Genomic DNA, 22,366 nt, shown 5'->3' with positions numbered 1-22,366 from the left:
TGTACTTATCGTACTCTGCTTGGATTGTCTTATTTTCTTGTTAGTTTACTCTTTTTGGGTCGTTCCTGGGCACAGTGTGTAGATGAGGTTGTGACTTTTTTAAAAGGTAGCAGTGCCAGACTGTAAATGGCATCTGTCCAAAAGGAAGCCATTAAAATTGTGGACACAGTGCTGAAAATAACTAAATAACATGAATTTAGATTTGGCTTTCACTTTTGTCTGCAATACTATTGTAAAACAGTAGCCAGCAGTTCCTGTGTAGTATACATTTTCTGCAATAACAATGATTACATTAAAAAAAAAAACACAGCCTCATTGCTGTATGCTATCTCAATTATGGTCTTGAGAAACAGCTGTTCAAATTCTGGAATACCCATTGGACTTTTGGCGTACCTTGGCAAAAGATTGCCCTTTAACCCAGTGTGTGGATAATGTCAGAAAGGCGGAGATAAATGTTTGACCTTTTTTTTCACAGGCGGAAAAGATAAAGAAAAAGAGAAACACTCTCTTTGGGACTTTCCATGTGGCTCACAGCTCCTCTCTGGATGATGTGGACCACAAAATACTGGCAGCAAAGTAAGTCCGAGATCCTTATTGTGGCCAATTTATATTGAATTTTAGACTGTGAACAAGTGTTTGAGGTTTTTTTTTTTTTTAATACATTGACTATTATTCTTGTGTAGGTTCCCGAATGGGCCTATATGTGGGTGTTAAAATGTTTCCATCTATCATATGAGCAAAAATGATGCTAGTCGTATCAGATTTGGCAGTTCAATATAAATATTTTGTCCTTTTTTTGTCTTTTTTCAATATAAAGTTTTAAAGTTTAAACATGCTCAGTGGGACATTCAGCTTGACAGAAATATTCATGTATTCTAGTAAACAAGCTACCAGCACTAACAACTGATTGCAAATGGGCAACAAACTTCTTTGCTGACACTAGATATCAACAAAAGCTAAAGACTGTATTATATTAATTAGCTGTGAGCTGTGAGTTCACCACTCTCTCACTTCACAGTGCAGTCTCTTGCTCCCTCCATTCTGCTGTTTGTATGTCCATGGCTGCTTGTACCAAAGAACAGCGTGAAAGTCACAAGCAATCACTCCTCAGCAAAATCTGGGGACCAAAGCATCCCCAAAAGTACACTGCACAGCTTACTGACTAGCCAAAAAAAAAAACAAAACACTTGGATCAATCTCAGTCATCTGAGAGGTCTCTGTCTGATGCTTTGATGCTTTGAATCTCCGACTTTCGATTTCATTATTCTGGTATTGTATATTATGTCTCTTTATAAAGTTATTATTAGTTACCCTTTTCTCTGTATTTATTTCCCCTGTGCTACTTTCTCCTCATCTTTCATAGACAAGCCCTGGGTGAGGTGACGGCTGCTCTGCGGGAGAGGCTTCATCGCTGGCAGCAGATAGAGATCCTCACAGGTTTTACCATCGTCAACAACCCCGGCCTTCCCTCTCTGGCCTCATCCCTCAACCTTGACCCCAGCTTCATGGGCGGCAGAGCTACGCCTCAGCACTTCATCATGTCCGATGACATGGACGACTTGGATGAGGATATCGTGCCTGGAACTCTGCAATGTAAGAGTTCATCCGAATCTCTCGGCCTTTCTGTGGGGATTAGCAAACGAACCCCTAAACACTCCAAGGCCGTGCTGGGGAAACCCAAAAATCAGCCCACATGAGAATTTGGACCTTAACTTCTACAATTACCTGAATGTATCCTTGTGGCCTCCCTGGTGATGGAGGTAGTGAGGGTCACACAGGGACTATGATTTCACAGAGTGTTGTTTTACATTTGTATGTTGTGTAAATGTAAATTCACATAATTGTCTTTGTTCTTTTACACACAATTCCAGTTTGATGCCTTTTGTTGATTGTTCTCATTTTGGAAAAAAGTGTTAACTAGAATCGTTGGATAATGGAGACTGAAGTGACTCCTGTGACGTTCCTCTGGAAACTGAAATGTTAACAAAAATATACCTCTTAATGAGAACAAGTTTTTGTGCCGGTAGTGGTTGTTTCCTAATATGCGCTAAAGACCTTTTAAATCTGATTTGGGTCAAACAGCTGCTATAAAATATATAAAGTGTATTACCTGCAACTGGTACCTAATTTAAAGGGACAGCTCAGATTTTTTTTTAAATTGGGTTGTATGGGACACTTATCCATAGTCGCTAATCACCCACAGGAGATGTCTGTCAGCATGCCCCCAGTTTGGAGCAGCAGGCTGGAGCCCAACAGAACATATTTAAGGCAACAAAAAAGGTCCTGCCTAAAAAAATCAGTATCCCGTTAAGTGTAAGCTACATTTAAGACATTTTCACTGCTTTACAATGATGTCAGAGGGTGATTTTCAACACAAAAATGAAGCCTTTATATCACTCTTTCAAGAGCCAGACTCCATTCAGAAAAACAGTGATTTAATATCGCTGAACACAGGAGCCGCTGATCTGCTGCCTCAATCAGTGTGTTTATTGGTGTTATTGTGTCACTTAGGGGTTTAAAGGGGTTAGTTTGGTTTTACCTAAGTCACACCATAACAAAAACAAACTAACTGATTGAGGCAGCAGTGTTCCATCAGCTAAACCTTATAGTCTACTCGAGTCTGGTGGCTTTGACTGCAGCATAAATGGGAAACTGAAGAAGTTAATATCTTCCCCCTTGGACAAAAAGGAAAATCAGTGAAACTACTCTCAATATAGTGTACCCTTAAAGTGGTTTGGATGGGACTTTCTTTTAGGCGGCTAAAATATGTTTTGTTGCTGACTAGTGCTCCATATAACCCCAATTTAAAAAAAAAAATCCAAGCTATCACTTTAAATCCTTTTGGAGAATATGAAACAAAAAAATACAGTAAAGCTGCCCATAATTATTTACAGAGTCCGTATGTACAAAAATCTCAATATTAATTGCGGAATTCTTAGTTAAAAACATCTTGCATATCTTTATTGTCAAGAAAAGAAAACAACAGAAGTCTAATGAACATAATGCCATGTTTTGGTATGCTCTATATTTGACTTACTATGACAAAACTTGACACACGTTAGGTTTGGGTTTGTCTAACCGCAGGCGAAACATGTTCTGCAGAATCCTAGTCTGACCACAATAGTGCGTAAGTCTTTTAATCAACATTAACTGCACTCCCCATCTCACCCCCCTCTCTCCCTCCACCACCTTTCTGGCATTTGGCTTCCACTGCTGCTGTCTGCAGATGGCACCCGACGGTTGGAACGACGAGCCAGCGACGTGTGGTCCGTCAGTTCAGACTGTCCTCACATGTGGAAATTATCTGGTTGGCCATTTATTCATGCCCCAGTTTGACATTCCTGTCTCTTCCCATGACCCAAAGCCACACAGAGCTGTTCATTTTAATTGGACAGTGTGCTGCCGATGGACACAGCTGACTGAGAAACGCTGCATTCATCTAAAAGCACCCCTGACCTCGCCTTAGTTGCTTGCTTGCCACGTTCACCCCCCTCCTCTAAATCTTGTCACCACCCAGTGCACCCCTGCTTTCTTCCCAGTGATTTGTCACTTACTTTTATTGTAAATGGGCACTTCCTTTTTATAAATAAGCTAATTGTTGTTCTTTTGTTACTTTGAACAAGATTTCTGAGTTGGTAACACTGTCACTGTTTTCTTTTGTCTCATTTAACCCTTTGAAACCTGAGCAAATTGGCTTGATTTCGTTCAAAAACACAGGAAGAGGTTACTGGTTGAGTTGCAAGAAAGTAGCCTGAAAAAAAGGGGAAAAATGGCAAAAAAAGAGTAAAGAAAATCGATTTAGATATTTGATAAAATAGTTAATAATAATTACAATATTAATATTTTAAGTATAGTTTTCTAGATGTTTTCTTAATTTTTATTATTATTGTTAACCTCTAATAATTTCTTAATTCCTTTTATCTCTTTTAAATCTAATTTTCAAGTAATTTTCCCATCACCTTCAGATTTCTTGCAACTTGATGAACATGTCTTGCTAAATTGCTCATTGCCTTTGTCCCCATGTTTTTGAAAGAAATCAAGCTATTGTGCTTAGGGTTCGGAGGGTTAAATGCATGTGAAAGGCATCTGAAGATGAAAAATGATGTTCCAGGTTTCAGAGGGTTGAGGAGTGAGAGATTAAACAGTGGTGTTGGGATTTTATCATTCTGTTAAATGGGATTTATCTGGGAGACTTAATCATATTCTAAGTTTTTAGTTATTTATCCCACCACCTGACTATCTTCCCACTAATCTCCCAGTCAGTCTCCCTGTGTCCATCAGACCTTATTTCACCTATTCCTTCCAGTGGTTGTTGATAATGTTGTTGTTTTGTGCCCACAGCTCCGAGTATGATGTCCCTGCGCCAACGCCACATTGACCCCCAGCTGGCCATGGGTTCCCAGAGGTTGGTAGAGAGTTGCCTGTCGGCGGGGCAGCAGGGGGAGGGGACACCATACCCATCCAGGTCTAGGGCCACCTTCAGACAGTCCCGCAGCCAGTCATTTGGGCAGCTCGATTGTCTTCCTCTGTCTCCTCTGTCCTCGGCTGTGTCTCACCCCTCCGTCATCTGTACCTCCAACCCGTACCCACCTTCCCAGTCCTCCTTGTCCTCCTCTTCTTCCTGCTTACCTAGCTCTGTGGGTGGTGTCGCTGCCCCCTATTCCTCCCATAAATATCATGCTTCTTTCCAGCCCTTGGACCCCATTCCTGATTTCACCTTCTCAGATGTCTCCAAAGCAGACAGCTCTTGCGGCGGCAGCTTCGGGTACCCATCTCTTTCCAATTTTCCACACACATCGCATGTGTGTGTTTTTTCACCATCTGATGTCACTCACGTGTATCGTAGCCTAGGTATCTTCATCTGCCCATTTTTTTAATGCTTTCTTTGGTTTTTCTTTTTCTTTAATTCATTTTGCTTTCACATCATAGCGCCTGTGAGGTTTTACTGACTCTATGCATTCACTCTCTTCAACCTCTCAGTGTTCCTGTTCTTTGCCTGCACAACTAACAAGTGTGGAGTTCCAGTGTCCCGGCTGTGCCCAGCGTGTATCCATGGCTTTGCAGGCATAGTGTAGAAAAACCCCAGCATGCAAGGCTAAACTGTTTTGATTACCATTTTCCCTCGTTTCCTCTTACTTGTGTTTTGTTTCTCCCACAGGGACCTAAATCGTTCTGACTCCGACTCCTCCCTGTCCCTGTCCCAAGTTGGTGATCGGCTATCTGCCTACAGTTCCAAAGGCCACCTAATCAAGCCCACCTCTCTCATGCATGGCCTGTCAGGCCGCACAGATGACGCCGTCTCTCTGCATGGTCACACCCCCAACGGAGGGAACCGCATTCATGAGGTCAGTCCTGCAGAGCCTGTTTGTGACAGCCCAATACTCATGAAGAAGGTGTACGGTGTGGAGCAGTCTCCCAGCCTGGGAGAGATCAACAGTCTGTCAGAGTCATCCCGCTCCCTCAGCCCCAACTCCACTGAACCTGACACACCGTCACCTACAGGAGGGCAACCAGGGGCAGTGGGGGCGAAGGCCAACAGCCGCATCCCGCAGTTGTCCTCCAAGAAGAGTCCATTGGAGGAGGACAGCGGCTCTACAGGAGAAGACACGGATTCCACTGCCAGCCGCAAGAAACACACCTTCAAGATCTTCAAGAAACAGAGGAAATAAGGGCTACATGAACTCCAGGCTGTCAAAGCTGTTTGACTGTATTCCTCTGGTCTGTTTTTGGAAAAAAAAAGGGTTTTGTGGGTTCTTTGATGGTCAAATGATGGCACAATTTGTTGCCGTTGCATCTTTTTGTAGGTACGAAACCTACTCTAAGAAACTGTGGGAGCAACCAGCTGTTCAGTTTTCTGTTTCTTTAGTCAGTGTTGTGGAGAATGGGTAGGTTTGTATATTGGAATGTAAAGTATTATTTATTCTGCAGGAAGTTGTGCCAGTCTCAAAGGGAAATGTGTCTCCCAGTTGGTTTTTCTTTCTTGTTCTACAATCTATAACATTTTGCATGTCTTCACTTTTGTTTGACTGATACTCGAATGCTCTTAGTGTTTGCTTGGTTCTCGTCGTTAACCTGCTTAGACAACACTTGATGTTTCTTTTTATGACTACCTAACCACCTAGCCTACAAATCCAAAGTGAATGTGCACTCTCTTCTTTTTTTTCACTGAATACTTTTACGTTTTTACTTTTACGTTGTTGTCCTCTTCTTGGCAGAGCAAATGATGCATTCAGGAGATCCTCAAACATCCTTAAAGAATAGGCGTAGAAAGCGCAGACTAGATATTAGTGACTCAAATTTCACTTTTGGCTGTCAAAAAATACATTAAGTGCTTTCTGAGCGCAGCAATAGGAGCTACTTCCAGTTATTCCCAATTAGTACAAAAACAATAGATTAGAAATGCTTGCACCCTTGGATTTGGACAAGAGATAAATGTCCCTATAAGAAGTGACAAAAAGACCATCAAATTGCAACATTAGATCTTTTGCTTTATTTTTAGTATTTAGGTGTTGAGTGCATGTGAGCATGGGCGAGTGAGAGAGAATGGCTTTGCTTTAGTGGCCAGCTTTTAAACAATGCCAATGAGTTTAACCACTGATTATTATTTAGAAATACCAGATATCTTTACTGGAGCAGGAAGGGATCAACATGTTTGAATTTCCTGACTTAAAAGTCCAGCTTGGATTATCACTAGGGAGAAGTGTTACCAAAACATAGTTACCAGTCAGACTGTGTGACAGTGACAACATATTTATCAAATATGTTAACACAAAACACTTGGAGCACATTTTTATTCCACTATTGGCGGGGATCCGAAAGTCATGAGATTCCTGGGAAAGTTATGAGATTAGAAAAACAGTTTTTTTCAGTCTTGGAAATGGTTTGGAATTATCAGCATATTTTGGAAAAGTTTTGAAAATATTTTGTTTTGGCTGTTGTTTATAATGTGGTCATAGAAGTACCAAAACGCATCTAATGATAAGTGAAATATGTTCCTAGTATTACTCATTTAAAATCTTCTACTGCAGCATGACTGTTGATATGTAACTAGTATCACATGACACACAGCAGACCAGCATTGTGTTATTGCCAAGGCTGCTTAACCTTTTTGGGAAAAGAAACACACTGTCACATGCTGAAAAGCTGTAGTTCATCAAGGCTTTCAAAGTGAGATTTGAAACACACAAGAAACTTGAATATTCACTGCTAGTCTAGATCAGTTGGCTATTTATAGAGAACACTTAAGCTAACGACATGTGGTGAATCAAACATACATATTGGATTTATACACATCCTGATGAGCAATATTAAGTGATCATTGTGTCATTAATCCACTGGGATGGGGGAAGACTGAGGGGTCATGGTAGCGATCAAGCTTAATTTAGTAAGGCGTTGCATACGTGCAGGTTCAGGCAAGGTAGCTAAACAACTATCAGACATGTCTATAACTCGAATGCTTCTGTAACAAGAAACGAATGCATACAAACTTGTCAGATCTATAATCCAAATATGTAAAATTGCAGTGATATTTATCTGTATGGTCTTTGGTTTTCTATTTCCTAAACAGGGGTGCAGCCTTCACATATAGCATGTCCAGCTAGCAGGTGGCATGTAGGGCTGCCCCTTCGAAGTCAGAAACTCAGATTATCAGTCAGAGACAGGTTTTTGGGGTTTTTTTTCACTCATCAGTGTGCTGTGCAGTGTACTTCTGGGGTGGTTTTGGTCCCCAGATTTTGCTGGGCAGTGAGTGCTCTTGACTTTCACACCACTCTTTGCGAAAAGCAGTCGCAGACATGCAGGCAGCAGCATGGGGAAAGGAAGAGGCTTCATCGTAAGGTAAAGAAGTATTGAATTTACAGCTCACAAGTTAAGACATACAGTCTCTGGCTTTTGTTTAATATCTAGTATTGCCAAAAAATGTTGCACAGTAATTGTTGGTGCCATTAGCTTGTTAGCTATATTACATGAATGCCGCTGTCACACTGAACTTCCCGCTCAAACTTAAAAACTGTTTATGGCAACAACATAAAAATAATTGTGTTGTTAAGCTGCGGAAATTCTTCAATTGGCATAATTCTGAGTCGGGTACAGACCTAGAAGCAGGAGTGAGTAAAATGTGTGAAAATCCCTGTGAATTGCGTGTGTTATAATGTATGGCTATAGCACCATATTAGAATCTTGAACTTCTTAAACAAGGTCATGGAAATGGGGTAAAATATTGTGGAACATTAAGAAAAAACGTTATGTATTGGTGAAAATGTGTCGCAGTCCTGTATTCTAAAACTGTAAACAACTATCTCTTGTTTTTGTAGGTCATCCTCCTGGACTATATAAAGATAGCAACATTTTCCACCAAATGTCAATTTGATGAATGGGCTACAAGTTTAACTTGGATTTTTATCTCCTGCTTTATCTGTCTTATTGTGTCTGTTTTAATGACTATTTAGGTGGACAATGAAAATTTCCCTGCAGTTCGTCAGTGAGAGAAGGGTGCTGATAAGGGCTATAGTTAGAAAGCAAGCTCATTTGCTCTGTGTAAGATGGAAATATTCAGAGTTGTAACCACTTTGTAATCAACCTTTTACGGAAGATTTAGCTCACAAGTTACGGAAGCAAAAGACCAATCCTGTCAAAGTGCCAAATCACTATTTCTGTCTGAGGCCTTTGTATTTGTAGTGTGTTCAGCCCTTTGAACCCCTTTTACACAGAACACAAAACCGCATGATATGCAGTGCAGTCTGTAATGTGCATCGGGAGTTTAAGAGCTGAATGTCAAAGGGTATTGTTCTGTAACAGTATCAGTATGTTTACATTTGTTACGGATAATTATTATCCTCAGACTACTACAGGAAAGAACATTGTGCCAGTTTTAATATTGACAACTTTGTATGAGCACAGAACTATGCATCAGTAGTTGTAGGTGATTATTAAAGTAGTAAGGACGCCAGGAAAATTAGGGTGTTCCTGACAGATGAACAACCAAAAAGTGCTGCAAAAGACACAGTTGGCCTCCCCCAGCCTCATAATGTAACAGGTGGTCGGGATGTAAAGGACATATTTGAATATTTTATTTTAGAAACCAGCTAAAAACAAAAATCAATTTCCTACTGGTACTTTTTTAAAAGTGTTATTTGTACTTCTTTTGCACGACAGAGCTGTAAATGGTTTATGGCACCTGAATGTGTGTGAGTGTGCGTGAGTGTGTGTGTCCGTCTGCTCCCAGTATAATGCACTGTTATGTTGATGCATGTCAACTACTGTAACAAAACCTATATTGGGTTTTAAGAGTGGATCAGCTTAAGCTCTTTACTCCCTACCTGACTTTTTCTTTCTCTTTACTTTAAGCTTCTATTTATGAATACACAGTATATTTGTACAGAGAAAATGATAATTTTGCATCTTCTGTGATGGTCTAGACTTTTATGGCACTCCTGCATGATAGCAATAAACTATTTTGAATGAAAGATTGTTTTGTCATGGATGTTACATCACGGGCTCCACAACACCTCTCTTCTGTAGAAGGGGTCTTTGGTGTGTAAGATTTAGGAGGATTTAGTGGTAAAGATTGCAGATTGCAACCAGAGAAAACTTCTTCGGGTTCAAATTCCTTCAGTGTTCATTGTTCAGAATGTTTTACTGTGAGCTGAATTATCTGCAAAAATGTATTCCTCCCCAAAACAAAGACACCAAGCAATTTAAACTGGTAAAAACACTGAATTCAGCAGTTTCACCTTAGAAATCAATGTTTCTCCTGTAATGTTTGGCACATTGCAGATGCTGCCAGCCCAACACCTGCTAATGTATGCTCATCTTTTTTCTGATCCAGACTTTCAGGAGATTTTTACCAGGAGCAGAATTACCTGCTGAGGTCTCTTCCTCTCCAAAAAAAAATGGATCCAGTGATTTAAATGTGTAAAAACACTGGATGAAGCAGTTTCACAGTGAAAAATTAATGGATTTGCAATAGTGTTTTCGTGGAGGGGCTGCAAACTACAGTTGCAGAGGAAGAAATGCAAATGGCCCCATCTAGAGCCAGGTGAGTATACACAAAGAAAACATACTTGTTATATTCAGTTTCTGCCAATATATCCCCCTAAATCCTACACACTAAATTTCTCAAGATAGCAGTGCATTTAATAAGTAAAAAATATTTTAAAATGTTAATGTAGAAGCAACATAACATCTAAATAATAATAGTTTAGTTAATGCTAAGTATTGGTATGTTACACAATTGACAAAGTTCCACCCTTTCTGCACTGTGTATACAGCACTTTAGGGTGGGGCTGTGTGCTGTTAATGTTTACCTTTGCTTAAGCGTAAGTTAGGTGGAGCAGGATGAGGTCCGGGTCCTGAGGCTTTTTGTTTCCCTGAAGTTTGAAATTCTTTAATAGAGAGATTAATGAAGACGCTTAAACCATGGATTTCCAAACACTGTACAAATACATCTGTCAGTTTTGTCTCAGTGTGCAGGTAGGAGCAGGTTTTCATAATATGTGACACATTGCTACTTTTCTTCTTTTAACAGATGTCATAGCAACTCTGCCTGTCTTCTGCCTCATACAGATCGTCTGGGGTTTAGACGAGGTGATGCTCCTGAATCCTCCAGAGGAGCCTCTGCCAGACCATCTTCTGGAAATACTGTACTCTTGTGATGAACCTGCCACAGTACAGCTGGACTGTATTGTAACTTTTGAAAGTGGCGTCACATCCACACTTCAGCTAAGTCAGTGGAGCTGCGTCCCTGGTGACCCAAAAGTAAAGACTCTGGAGCTGAACCTGCCTGATTGGTTGGTGTATCAAGCTGATGGGATTATTCCAGACTCCCAGTGGGTGCTGAGTTGCATCCTTGAAGTGTCAGTCAGATACAGTGGATTTGATGACACTGAGAGTTTTGTTGCAGCTCAGGATGTGGCAACTTTGCAGCCTAAACCTTTTTTTAGTCGACCTGTCAAACAGCATCAACTGTGCTTTTCCTGGAGCACTCAAATGCTGCAATTAACTCAACAGTTTTCAAAGAAACAATGCCCTGTGGAGCAAGGTAATTTTAGAGATGTGAGCAGAAAGGAATGCCTTACCCAAAAAATTATCATTTGTACATCGATTACTCACCCAGTGTTGCATTGAATTTGTGAAGAAATCTTTGTTTTCTTGCATGACTAGAGCGAATGGACAATCCAAAAACTGAGAAAATTCTCCATAAATTAAAATCATTGTTTTACTATAGTAAAACTACGTCAAAACATCTGTTTACAAGCTCACAGACAGCTTACTCATAGTCTCACTTATGTCATATGCTCAGTACTTCAAATGCATTTTTGCTAAAAAATATTTTCTGCTTATGTAATCCATTGAGCAGAGTTCAAACCAATACACTGTAATCGATGTATAAAAATGAAGCCAAAGTATTCTGGATACAGCCACTGCTATCTTGCACTGGTCAAGTCATTTGGAGCAGAGCCTGCATGGTAGTGATCTCTGTTGTATTAAATTTCCACCATCCGACCAATTGCAAGCAGTACTATTAACTATGATTGATCTATGATCTACTATCTATGATTCAGATGCACATGCTTGCCCTCATCCATGTGTGAGTCTGTTTTTCAGCATGCATATTTCTTCATAAATTCTGGGTGAGTTACTGATGAACAAATGTTCATTTTGTGAGTGAAGTATTCCTTTAAAACTTAAAAAAAAACTGCACATGTGGACAAAGGCACTTTAACTCCTAAATATTTTAAGTGGAGCGATGAAAAATCCTAAATTGCTTCTGTCAACATTTAGGAATCGGAGAACACCATTCTCAGATGAATGATTTTAGGAAACTTGTTTATGTCATTCTGTATTGGTCTGGAAAAGAATGATGGTGTTTTTAGATGATGAGTATTTATCTCAACCACAGTCTATGATCTCAAACAAAACTTTGTGATTCAGAAACGGTGCACTTGCTGTCTTCAATATTCGCCTCCACTGGAGAAAGCTTTGGTATCACAAAGATGCTGGACCCTTACAGCAGCCAGCTTCTGGAGTATTTGCGTGTTAATGCCGTCTCATTTCCATGGTAAGACAGTAAAAGTCACACCACATATAGTCAACAGCTTTATAGTCTGGTAATGCAGATATTATTTAGAGATGGTTAACTAAGTGTGCTTTGAATTTTTTTCCAGGTGCATGTTCTCCATATGGATATTTGTGACCAGACACTGCCAGGAACGCTTATGTGGTGTGTTTTACCACATAGACTCCCATAATAACTATGTCACACCAACAATATTCCTCAAAAACTCAGGTATGATTTAGGTTTTTCTCTCACCCTGTATACCTACACAGAGCCGTTATCTGGATTTATATTAATCATTGTCTCATAATTACAGGTGAGCTACACATACAAATGAATGGAGAGTCCGGGCAGTCCTCTGCTTTTCGCTCTCCATTCAAGGTGCCTTTAAATGAGTGGTGCCAAATCAGTGTGATGTTGCATGGTAGAATGGTGAGTAGACTCCTGTTGAAAGAAGATGTCCAACAGTATGTAAATAATGGTAATAATTATAAATAAATTGTCACCGCATTTTAGGAGACTGTTTCCATGGTGTGCATAGATAAGGACCAGAGAACAGTTCATTCAGTGGAACATGTGTAAGTCTACTTCTGACAAGACAAAGGGATTTCACTATATTAACATAAGGAAAACTTTGCCTTCTTCATTTTTTTTCCCCCGTGTCTACGTTGTGTCTTACAGGTTGGAGCATACTATCAAGTTGGATGACACAGATGGATATTTTGGGATTGGTGGGGGGAAATACATAAGAGGCATGGAGGGTTATTTCGGGCCGTTGGTTTTCTACCGCAGCAGAATACCACCCTACAGCCTGGTAATGTACCACACCTGCCCCCACAGTTACTGTGTGTTATCTCAATAAATCTTTATATTTGATTTTCTCCCCTCTTCTCTAGTCTGAAGTTGTTATTCCAGATGTTATCAGAACTGTCAACTTGACCGGATGGCTGCAGACTTGTCAACGATTTAGTCTTGAGATGAATGTCAAAATCAGGGGCTACTCTCTCAAAGCCAAACACAGCACAGAGTCTGGTAGTAGGATTATGTATGCACTAGATGGTGCTAAAGTTGTTGTATCTGAAATCCATCTGATTTTTTTTTTGCAGAGCTACTCAGGGTGAAAAGAAACTGTGTTTTTTTCAGGAATCTGCTTCAATGCTTTTCATGAGTGGATGGTAAGGACCAGACCATTAAAGTCACAGTGTGAGCCGTGGGAGGCGACTGTCCCTCATAGAAGACAAGCTGCAAAACTGGCCAAATTTTTGGTTTTCAAACAGGGTAAGAGATGAACCGCATAAAATGAATTGACCTTATAGCTAAGGCTTGTGATATTCAAAACAGGAGATGCAAACAGCATTTACAACACTGAAATAGATTACAGGATAGCTAATTGATGACTTGAAATCATCAATAAGTACAGCTGGATCTTTTAGAATGGGTACTTAAACTCTGAAAATTAGTTTTGTTTCGCTGGTGTTATTTGTTTTCTCAAGTAGGTTTTTAGATACAGAACATTTTGTGCATTCTGTATTGTCATGACACCTGAACATCCAGTTTTCCTTTTGTAGGAGCAGTGTGTAAGATTTAGAAGGATTTAGTGTCGTCTGGTGGTTGCAACCAGTTGAAACTTCTCCTCGTTAGAATTCCTTCAGTGTTAATTGTTCAGGAGATTTTTATCGGGGGCCTAATTATCCACAGAGGTCTCTTGCTGTCCAAAACAAACAAACCTGGAGACTTGCACCAATGAAAACAGTGTCTAAAGCGGGTTAACGTTTAAAAAAAAAATCAGTGTTTTTCCAATGTTGCTGGTTACAGAAGAGCTGCTAACTGCAGTGACTGACAAAGAAAACGTGAATGGCTCTATATAGAGCCAGTGTTTGGTTTGTCTGTTCAGTCCTACTGTAGAAACCTACGGGTGCAGCATGGTAATCTCCATAGACAATGACCTGCTCCATTTTTAGATACTGATGGCTCATTCTAAGATAACAAAAACACAAGGATTCTTATTTTTAGGTGATTATACACTATTGAAAACATACTTACATCATATTCCTGTACTGCCAATATATCCACTGAAGTCCTACACACTGGACCATTAATTTTTCCTGAAGCAGCTTTAAGGTTGAAAAAAATCTCCCTTCCACATGGTCAGACAGTATTACTGTATGTACAGTACATTCTGTATCAGCTTGTTCCACCTCTAAATTGAAGCAATACAATGTTTACATTGACTTAAATAGATGCGTTGTACTTCATTTAATACACATTACCACAATTTTACATATTTAGCATCTCGTTAAACTTTGGGATCTCCTTTAAAATTTGAATTGGCGGTTTGAACAAAGTTTGGCTGCACTAAATGAGTTTGTAATGATGAACCTGAGTAAACAATTTCAATACTTCTAGTTATTATTCCCTGATGATATTCATGTGTCATTTGACATAAAACACTGAAGTCCCTTTAATTCCTGTCTGGCAGGAGGAAGAAGAGTCAGCCTTCCAGCTGTGGGCAGAGCACTGTACTCCTTATCACTTCATAAGCTGAGCAGAGCAAGCAGCACCGAGGTGGTCAGCACAGTATTACCACTGCTGCTCCAATCTGGCTGCTTAGCTGATACCCGAGCTCTGCACATGTCGTCGGTGCTCTTCAGCGCTGGCCTGGGAGTCAAGGAACAGCCCAATAAGGTGTGTGTTACTGCAGCTACAAAACTCTGCTTGTGTGAACATTTTTTAATATTGTCTCACGCCCATATATTTGGTGCAGGCCTGGCTCCTGGCCCTGCTGGCTGCCCAAAAGGATGATCGATTAGCGCTTCTGCATCTTGGGCACCTGCACCACCAAGGGCGCCATGGCCTCCCATCAGACCCTGACCTGGCCTATGCATATTATGCTAACATTGCTAAACAGACGACTTTAGACCGTCACAATCCAACACCACAGCAGGTAATGCATGTGTCTCTGTCTTGTTACATCCAAAAGTAATACAGTTCTAGTGTATTAAAAACCATATATATTTTTAGCTATTTTTAATATAATCTGATCTGTCTAATATATGTTTTCTTACCTAATATGCACCAGAATTAACAGGATGATTTAAATTATCATGAAAATGTTAGTGAAAAATCCAACTCAAAATATCAGAGTGTGTGTTCAGTATATTCTGTCATAACTAGCAGTGTCAGATATGCAGTAATTGTAATGCAGTGGATGGGACGACTCGTGTAGCTGTGGGCTTATTACAACATATGAGCTGATATGTGATATGGTAATATATTTTCTGCTCCCCTTATTGAACTATGGTTTTCAGATTTCCATCATCAATAAGTTTGTCACTGTTTTCCATACCCGGACAGATAACAGTTTGGTATTATTACAGCGCTCCAAAGTGGCTCATGTTTTATTCAAAGCACAGAGCTGCATTTCTGGCTAATTTGCAACTGTTTTAGGAAAGAAGGATACAAAAGAAAAGAAAATCCATTGACTTTCACACGTGTCTTCTGTCTTTCCTTTTATCTTTTAGACATACGTTGAGGCTGTTTACTTAAACAATGATGAGGTGTTAAATCTCCAGACCAATGAAGATCATCATGTCTTCCAGTGGCTGAAACTGCAGGCACGCAGGGGAGCAGCTGAGGCCGAGGTACCCTCTTCTATCATTTATGCTTTTTAAAGTCTAGTGTGTGGGATTTAGAGGATTATATTGGCAAATATTGAATTTAATATGAGTATGTTTTCTCTAGTGTATAATCACTTGGAAATAAGAATCATGTTTTGGTAACTCTCAGAGTGAGCCATTTACATCTAGGGGAGTGGGTCCTCGTCCATGGAGACGGCTATGTTGCACCACCATGTTTCTACAGTAGCCAAGAACAGAAAAACCAAACACTGGCTCAAGATAGGGCCATGCACATTTTTGCATTGGCCATTATAGTGATATAGATTTTTTTTTAACATTATACTGCTTTATTCAGTGTTTTCACTGGTTTAAATTCAATCAGTGTGTTTTGCAGGTGAAGAGAGCTCTGCTGATCATTCAGATTCCAAAAAACCTGAACGTCTGAGATCTTACATCATGAAAGAAAAAGTTGAGCACACAGTCGCAGGTGCTAGGCTAGTGATCCGTCTCTATTAAGCCGAATGGCATTGGAGAAACAATTATTTGTAACGTTAAACTGCTGTATTCAGTGTATTACCGGATTTAATCACCTGGTCTGTTTGTTTTGGAGAGAAAGAGACCTCTGCTGGTAATGAGCTCTTGCTAAAAACCTCTTGAACACTTAAAATTGAAAAAAATCTAATTCTGGGAGAAGTTTCAGCTAGTTGCAATCTGAAGTTCTCACCACTTGATGCCACCAATTTCCCCTTAATCTTACACACTGGAACTTTAAGTTTCATGTATTTTTCAAGCATAGAAAGTCAGTTAAAAAAAATGTGATAAAACTAGAAATAAATATATCAGATATTTAAAAAAAGAAAAAAGAGGCCTCAAGTTTTAGGTTTGTGTCTTGAAAGAAAAATAAGGTAAAATAAAATGGCAATGAAGAAGTTTTATCGTGTCAATTTTGGTCATTCTTCAGCAACTGTTTTGCAGCAAACGATTGCCCGCATGCTGTTCTGGGGTCAGCAGGGAGTGTCTCCAAACATCCAGAAGGCTGTGAAACACTATGAAAGAGGAGCTGTCCAGTGGGAGGACCCGGTGTCAATGTATGACTATGGCATAGTCCTATTGGAGGTGAGAGCTACACCTCAATATAAACATGACAATTTAAAGCTCAATCTACTGAAGGAGTTATTCTGCCTTTGGATTGATCATGTTTGCTGTTATTATTAAATACATTTTTTATTTGCTTCTCTTTAGGGACATGGGGTTGAACAGGACATCCCAAGAGCTCTCACTTTCCTGAAGAAAGCAATGGACCAGGTTTTTAAATGTTAATTACTGCTTTAATATTCATTTCTTGTCAGTACAGTGACACCAAAACCCATTCAGCGTTTACACTTCTTATATTGCTTCTCTCAATATTCTGTCACACAGGATTTTGTTCCTGCGATCAATGCCATGGCCTGGTACTATGAGCACTTTGAGCGGGACTACGAGCAGGCGGTACAGCTGTGGGAGCAGGCTGATCTCCTCGGCTGTCCAGAAGCTGCTTTGAATCTCGGCGTCATGTACTCACAGGGGCTGTATCCAGGAAAAGCTGTCGACCAGGTGAGCTCAAGTATAAATGTTTTCATTGATTATCTATGCGCTGGAATGGAATGCTGAGTTTGAGAGATAAATCATTTGTTTTTTCCAACAGTTTATGGCCTATCAGTATTATCTGAAGTCTGCAGAAAGAGGACACATCAGGGGAGCACTTCTCCTCGCTGGCATCTGGACCACTGGGATACCTGGCCTCGTCAGCAGACATCCATCAGATGCAGTTTTGTTAGATATTTACCCTTTTATTCATTTCACTTCACACACATGCTTAGGGTAACACCTTAAGCTACACATTTTCAACATTAACTAGTTGCTTAATAGCATACATGTTAGTAGCATAATGGCTCTGTCTGCATGGCCATGTCCTACAACTATTAGTCCAAGAGTTTTCCCTCAGTGACTTCCTAATTACTGTGTATTGATAAAAAGTATAGAGGTTGGTGCATGAATCTTAATATGCTTTGTGCAGTATGGGCCTGATGTGTGGTTGTTAGTCCAGCAAAAATAGTCATTCTTCCTTAAAAACACATAGTAAATATGGTCTATTATTTTTTTTTAACAAAACACAATAGTGTACTACTAACTCAATAGTGTCCAAACAAGTCTAAATAAATTCTTTCTTACTCAAAATATTCTAAAGTTAGGTCTCGTACATACGTCACCCTTTGGGTGGGAATCACCAAAAGGTCCACATCATACTTAAGACATGATTATTATTGCAACTTTAAACCTTTTGTGCTATGCTGAGTGTTGTGATGATATATATTGAAGTATTTTCCAAATTATATCCCTAAGGAAAAACTTTTTCTGTTAGTCTCAGTTCAATCCTTAATTTTAATGCAGCAATATGGAACTGTTAAGCAGACAGATGGATGAACACTTTTATAAAAACCAACTGATTCTGCTGAACGAGAAAAAAAACTCAGCACTATCTATTGGACTAAAAAAGCAAATAATTACTTTTTTTCTACCAGAAAGTTGAATTCATTTTTGCAGTATTAATGGCCTAGTAGTTGTAGAATATCATTATGCATGATAAGGAATTAATGAGTGCTTTTTTATAACTACGAAAGAGCCAGTGTGTTACTAATATGCATGCAAATCAGTAACTAGTCAATAGCGAGTACATTGATATAAAGTATTACCAAGACTAAACCTTGTGCCACATCTGATTGAAGTGTCTTTTGAACTGACTGCAGGTGGGTTAAGTGGGCAGCTGAGCACAATGGATACCTGGGCAGCATCCTGCGGAGGGCCTTGGATTCATATCTCAAGAGTAACATGTAATCTTTCTCTCTATTCACACTTCCTATGATCCTGATCAGGCTCATTACGATGCAGTAAATTGAAATTCTGGCTTTTCAACAGGTTCAGATCACTGTTATATTACACTATAGCTGCTGAGTGCGGTTACTCGCCTGCCCAATTCAATGTGGCATATCTGTGTGAACAAAATTCGGTGAGTTACTTCATTTCTGTATTGGCTGTAGTGTCATGGTTTTATCTTTGTAAATTTTAAAAAGTAACTTTTTTACTCTGTGCATAGTTAGGTTTTCTGGATCCTGCTTTTGCATCTAACTGTATGGGGAGATATTACAACCTGACAATCCAAAGTCAAAATCCTGACACTTATGGTAAATAGCTCTCCTTTAGAACAGCAATATTTGGAAAAGTGTGGAAACATTCATACAGTAGACCTCTTTTTGACCCCTAATTCTTTTACCTCTGCAGCTTTGATTAGGATGGGTGACCTGTTGTATGAGGGGCAAGGTGATGGGCGAAGAGACGTGTTTTCTGCAGCAAAGATGTACACACACGCAGCACTAAGGAATGACCCGCAGGTCTGCCTCTTGTAAATTGATTTTCTTCCTGTGTGTATATATTTTTTTCAAGCTTGATTTTATTTATAATTGAGCGTGAGCGTACATCTGTGTGTAAGAATACTGTTCGTCCACAGGGATGGTACAACCTTGGCCTCCTTGCTGAGGAGGGTTTCAGGCTGCCGCTGTCAGTTTTGATTGATCTTGGCCTTTCAGAGCTGTACCTGGCAGACAACAGTTTGCTCCGAAGCGCTTTGTACAAAAGGTGTGTTTGAACTGGATGTTCATATACATCAGTTGTGTGAGTGCAGTGCAGTATACTTTCAACTTAAATCCGTGAGATAAATATATTTTCTTTCAAAAGATGCAGAGACTCAGAGGATACAGATTCATACTTGCCGTGCAGCCTCGCTCTCTTCAATGTGTATCTTCAGACATTCCAAAAGGACTACAGTGCTGCTATTAAGGTCAGGCAGTGTGTTTTCATAACCATGAATAAATTTATTTTTATTTTTTTATTATTATTATTAATAATTTATTATCCATTATATGAATATTTTGTGTATGTGTTACAGCATGTAAACAGCATATTCCCTACATTAAAAATCCTGCAGCTAGCTGGAGAACTCTGAATATCTCGGTGCTCATGTAAAGCGCCATATCCCAATATGATCATAACCAGGATAAAGCCTCATAAGTGGGTTATTCCTGTGTATGTAACCTACAGTCAGTGTTGATATGCTCAAAATACATGTGTAACAACTAAAAGTCAACAAGTCCATTTTTACAAAAATAGTACCAGCAATAACATGAAAGTCACGAAAACATGAAAGTACTGATCATGCAATAATGTGCCTTTTTTCAAAGCATGTTTTAAATTGTATTCATTTATTGTGTTATCATTAACAAGTAAACAGCCTTTTGTTTGGTCTTTGGGTGTTAAGGTGGTTGCCCCAAACTTGTCACACTGGCTACATTCAGGTGACAAGTTTTACATTGTTTTTCCACTATCAGGTTATTGAAATTATATGCATTCATATGAATTTTAAGTGCCCACAATACATTATATAAAAAAAAAGTAAAATAGTTAGTGACTGTCTTATAATAAAGTACAATGGTACAGTAGATTTTCACCACATAATAAACTTAGCCAAAAAGATTCACAATAACAATATTATCACAATATCCATTTAAAATGTAAAATTAATAATATAATGTTATCATCTTTTTACATTGTTTATTGTGTGGTTTTCTCTCTTTTCTTTTTTTGTAAATTTAATACAGGTGCACTCAAACTATAATTGTAGGTGCAAAGGGAAAGAAGCAACAACAGACAGAAACGGAAATGATTTAAGAGGTGCTGGATTATTAATAGAATAATTGATCATATGTGTATTATTAACATTATGTCAGTATTGGTTTTTCAAATATTACAGTTATTACCAATACTGGTACATTTCCCTATGAAATGTGGTACAGCAGAAATTTAATAATAGCTCCAGATGGAAATACTCAGGTAAAGTATGAATACCTCCAGTTTCTTCTATCTTTAGTACAGAGCCTTTGTAAATGTACATAGTTACTTTCCACCACTGGCCTAAGTTAAGTGTGTCACATCCTGCTGACATTTTGTCCTGTTATTTCCCACAGTCTCTACTGCTGTCGCTATGATTGCAGCTCCAACCATTTTCTTCATCATCCTCAGTGTCCTACAGGAGACAACCTGTCCTTTCCAACTAGAGCCACGACTCTTATCAGGACCCGTGAGTGCAACAAACTCAGGACTAAACAGCAAAGTGCACAGTGACAGAATTAACATATTTTGTGTGAGTTTACGTATGTTTAACATGGCGTCATTGTAAGGAACGGGTATGAATGTTATAAAAATGAATGTTGTTTTTTTAGTTTAATTTTTGGGGGTTACTTTTTGTTGAAAGAATGCATTGACTTTTTGTGAAAAGAAAAGCATGATTGAACAATAAAGAATCTGAAAAAGTGTCATTGGGACATGGGATCAGTTTCAACACTTCTGGTATTATTTTTGGATGTCCTTTTGTCTCTCCCAGTGTAATGACTCCTTCACACTGTGGTGTTTTGTGATTGGATGACTTGCAGTATTTTTTAGGTAGTGAATGCTCAAGTGTAGCCTCAGGTCCAACATCACAATTTCATACCTCAAAGTGCTTACTAAACAAGCATTGAAACAGGTCACCTGGAGTCCAGGCTTTTTTATTGTGACACTTATGCATTTGAACTTTTTTTGAATGTACACCATTTGATGATTTTGTGTTTTCAATCACTTTTTGTGTGTTCCCCAGCTGTTTGAAAGGAGAAAATTCAGTCTTAGAGGAAATCTTAACCATAGATGGATGGGCTCCTAAGCGCAGATATACAAAAGGCCCCAGCACCTTTCCTATAGGAGCAAGAAACACAGACTTTGTGAGGGCTCTTTTATTGTTGTTGTTTTGCTTCTCTTTGTTTGTTGCTATGCAACTTTTTGTGGTTTTGTGTCTCTGTGGTTGGTCTCTTTGTGGTCATTGTGTGTCTCTTTGTGGTCAATGTGTGTTCTCTTTGTTCTATTTTTGTAATTATCTTGCATCTCTTTTTGCATCTTTTGTGGTAATTTGGATGTCTTCCTGATTGTTGTGCATTCATTTGAGTGACATGTTGCAGGTGAAGGCCATTCACTTGTGTGCAGTATCCCTGCTCAGTAATCCATCCATGATCTGAACAACTCTGCTCCAGCTCCAACTGCAACACTGATTTTGCTCTGGCCTGCTCAGATAGAGGATTGAAGGGATGGGAAGATAGAGAGATTTTAACCCTGGGGCATTTATTTGATAAAAGAGCGAAGGTAACATTTAAATAAATGTAACAGAAATATGGTCTCTCCCCAGAGATCACTTCTTCAGATATTACAAATCCGAAGCTTTATCCAGAATCAAAGCAGTCACTTCTTTGAATGGGCAGACTTCATAAAGCGTTTACTTCTTGGGCAAGGAATGTGTCTGAAATCCCAGTTAACCTTGCATGTAAAAATGAATAGAATCAGAATATCCACAATATTTATGGAATAATACATTTAATCTCACAACATGAGTGGAAATGTGGCAATTTGTGAGGGAGATTCAGTTTAGAATAACGTGTTTACTGCTGCATCTGTTAACCTCAAGCTCAGACATAGGATGAGTCCAGGTTTGACAAGCATGTGCTCCAAATGTAAAGAAGGGATGAGATGGCACAAATTACACAGATAGGATGTGCATATACTGTATGTATGCCTTTTT

At 39.3% G+C, this 22,366-nt stretch overlaps 2 protein-coding genes across 3 annotated transcripts in view; both read left to right on the top strand.

Annotated features, from left to right (window-relative positions):
• stim1a (stromal interaction molecule 1a) overlaps window positions 1-9,464 on the top strand; it is a 36,267-nt gene extending 26,803 nt beyond the window's left edge. Inside the window, exons 10-13 of one of the 2 annotated variants that reach the window (XM_042487430.1) lie at window positions 476-576; window positions 1,364-1,593; window positions 4,342-4,765; window positions 5,159-9,464. In XM_042487430.1, the coding sequence (XP_042343364.1) occupies window positions 476-576; window positions 1,364-1,593; window positions 4,342-4,765; window positions 5,159-5,669 (1,266 nt within the window). In that variant the 3' untranslated portion in view covers window positions 5,670-9,464. The remainder of the gene's footprint in view (window positions 1-475; window positions 577-1,363; window positions 1,594-4,341; window positions 4,766-5,158) is intronic. The other variant, XM_042487431.1, reaches the window with a different exon arrangement.
• A 936-nt stretch (window positions 9,465-10,400) lies between these two features.
• On the top strand, window positions 10,401-21,874 carry LOC121943468 (protein sel-1 homolog 3). The gene is made up of 24 exons (XM_042486985.1): window positions 10,401-10,470; window positions 10,564-11,038; window positions 11,932-12,058; window positions 12,165-12,286; window positions 12,372-12,487; window positions 12,572-12,633; window positions 12,737-12,869; window positions 12,952-13,087; window positions 13,199-13,333; window positions 14,535-14,740; window positions 14,820-14,999; window positions 15,577-15,696; window positions 16,648-16,788; window positions 16,915-16,977; window positions 17,092-17,265; window positions 17,357-17,484; window positions 18,459-18,542; window positions 18,628-18,718; window positions 18,806-18,893; window positions 18,991-19,100; window positions 19,217-19,344; window positions 19,444-19,556; window positions 20,730-20,842; window positions 21,863-21,874. Exons 1-24 carry the CDS (start codon window positions 10,417-10,419, stop codon window positions 21,872-21,874), a joined length of 3,111 nt encoding a protein of 1,036 aa, XP_042342919.1. The 5' UTR covers window positions 10,401-10,416.
• Window positions 21,875-22,366: the final 492 nt, after the last annotated feature.

Source organism: Plectropomus leopardus, chromosome 5 (genome assembly GCF_008729295.1).
Source record: "Plectropomus leopardus isolate mb chromosome 5, YSFRI_Pleo_2.0, whole genome shotgun sequence".
Taxonomy (NCBI): domain Eukaryota; kingdom Metazoa; phylum Chordata; class Actinopteri; order Perciformes; family Serranidae; genus Plectropomus; species Plectropomus leopardus.
Note: the sequence above shows the minus strand (reverse complement) of the source record. Positions and strands in the feature narration are given on the sequence as shown.